The 1,131-nt window shown below is 45.0% G+C and overlaps 1 protein-coding gene across 1 annotated transcript in view; it reads right to left on the reverse strand.

Moving 5' to 3' along the window:
- robo4 (roundabout, axon guidance receptor, homolog 4 (Drosophila)) overlaps positions 1–1,131 on the reverse strand; it is a gene marked incomplete at its 5' end in the record, with an annotated part of 49,984 nt that overhangs the window by 18,708 nt on the left and 30,145 nt on the right. Inside the window, 4 exon segments of the mRNA XM_014031264.1 lie at positions 115–227; positions 374–416; positions 502–690; positions 771–942. Of these exon segments, the coding sequence (XP_013886718.1) occupies positions 115–227; positions 374–416; positions 502–690; positions 771–942 (517 nt within the window).

The following is a 1,131-nucleotide window of genomic DNA, read 5'->3' on the forward strand; positions in this document are numbered from 1 at the left end:
CCCGTCCAGAAGACCTATACAATTTTTTCTTTTTGATTTCTTCAGTTATTGCATCTATAACTATAGCTCATGTGGCTCCAGAAATAGTTCTAGAACTGTATCATGGGAACTCACTGGTGCTCTTGATTTGAGATTGTTTCAGGCCCTGGGCCCACAGGTCCTGGTACTTCTTGTTAAAGGGAGGTCTCCAGCTCCCAGAGATCCATGGAGAATCCGGGGTGGCCATCCTGTAGAGGATATTTTTTCCATATGTTTTACATCATGCTGCTCGGTCAGAAGTCTTTTTAAAAACAAAACCAGGTTTTTGTTTTCTGCTTTTTCATCCCTGTACTCACATCAGGATGTAACATTAGGATAAAAATAAGCTCTTTACCTGTGTTTTATGATCAGGTCTTCACTGGCTAGTCTCTGCAGACCTGTACAAACAAAAAAAAAACCCAGAAAACAGGATGATTAGAATTCCCTAAAAATGGGGAACATGCAAACTTTCTGCACTCAAACCTTTAGCCTTGCTGTGTCGAGGTAACAGAGAATTACTGTGGCGTCTGAAGAGGCAAACAGCTGCAACCATCAGGATACACCACAGGACTGCACCAGCGCTGCCGATCACCACGGGGTCCTGCAGCAGGTCCAACACCACAGAAGGACTCTGGATGTGGTCATTTGTCTGKGACTGTTCTGACTGTGGGTCTGAGCAACAGCARGAACAMAGGATGCAGTTATTTACAGACACAAATGTAAATGAAGAGGCAGACAGATGCTGGTCTCACTGATGATAAATCCGTGAGGGTCACTGAGCGAGCCCACTCCCGCTCCGTTCACTGCTGCCACAGTGATCCAGTACTGTTTCCCTGCTGTGAGACTGGAGATGTCCAGGATGTGTTGTCCACTGTCCACAGTCCAGTTCTGGTACTGCTGCTCATCAGACTCCACACACCACACCTAAAAACACACATTCAWTTATGAAGCTTTTCATAGTTGGTTTTAGAAAAAATACAATTGTGAACCCTAAGAGACGTGCAATGTCCGTGTTTCAGCTGGACTGCTGTTGAAAATGAGGTTTTGACTCTGCAAAAATGACACTGGGATCAAATCCTGAGCAACAAGTCACATGGATGGAGAGTTCTGCAG

This window comes from Austrofundulus limnaeus, unplaced genomic scaffold, assembly GCF_001266775.1.
Source record: "Austrofundulus limnaeus strain Quisiro unplaced genomic scaffold, Austrofundulus_limnaeus-1.0 Scaffold1212, whole genome shotgun sequence".
NCBI classification, from domain to species: Eukaryota; Metazoa; Chordata; class Actinopteri; order Cyprinodontiformes; family Rivulidae; genus Austrofundulus; species Austrofundulus limnaeus.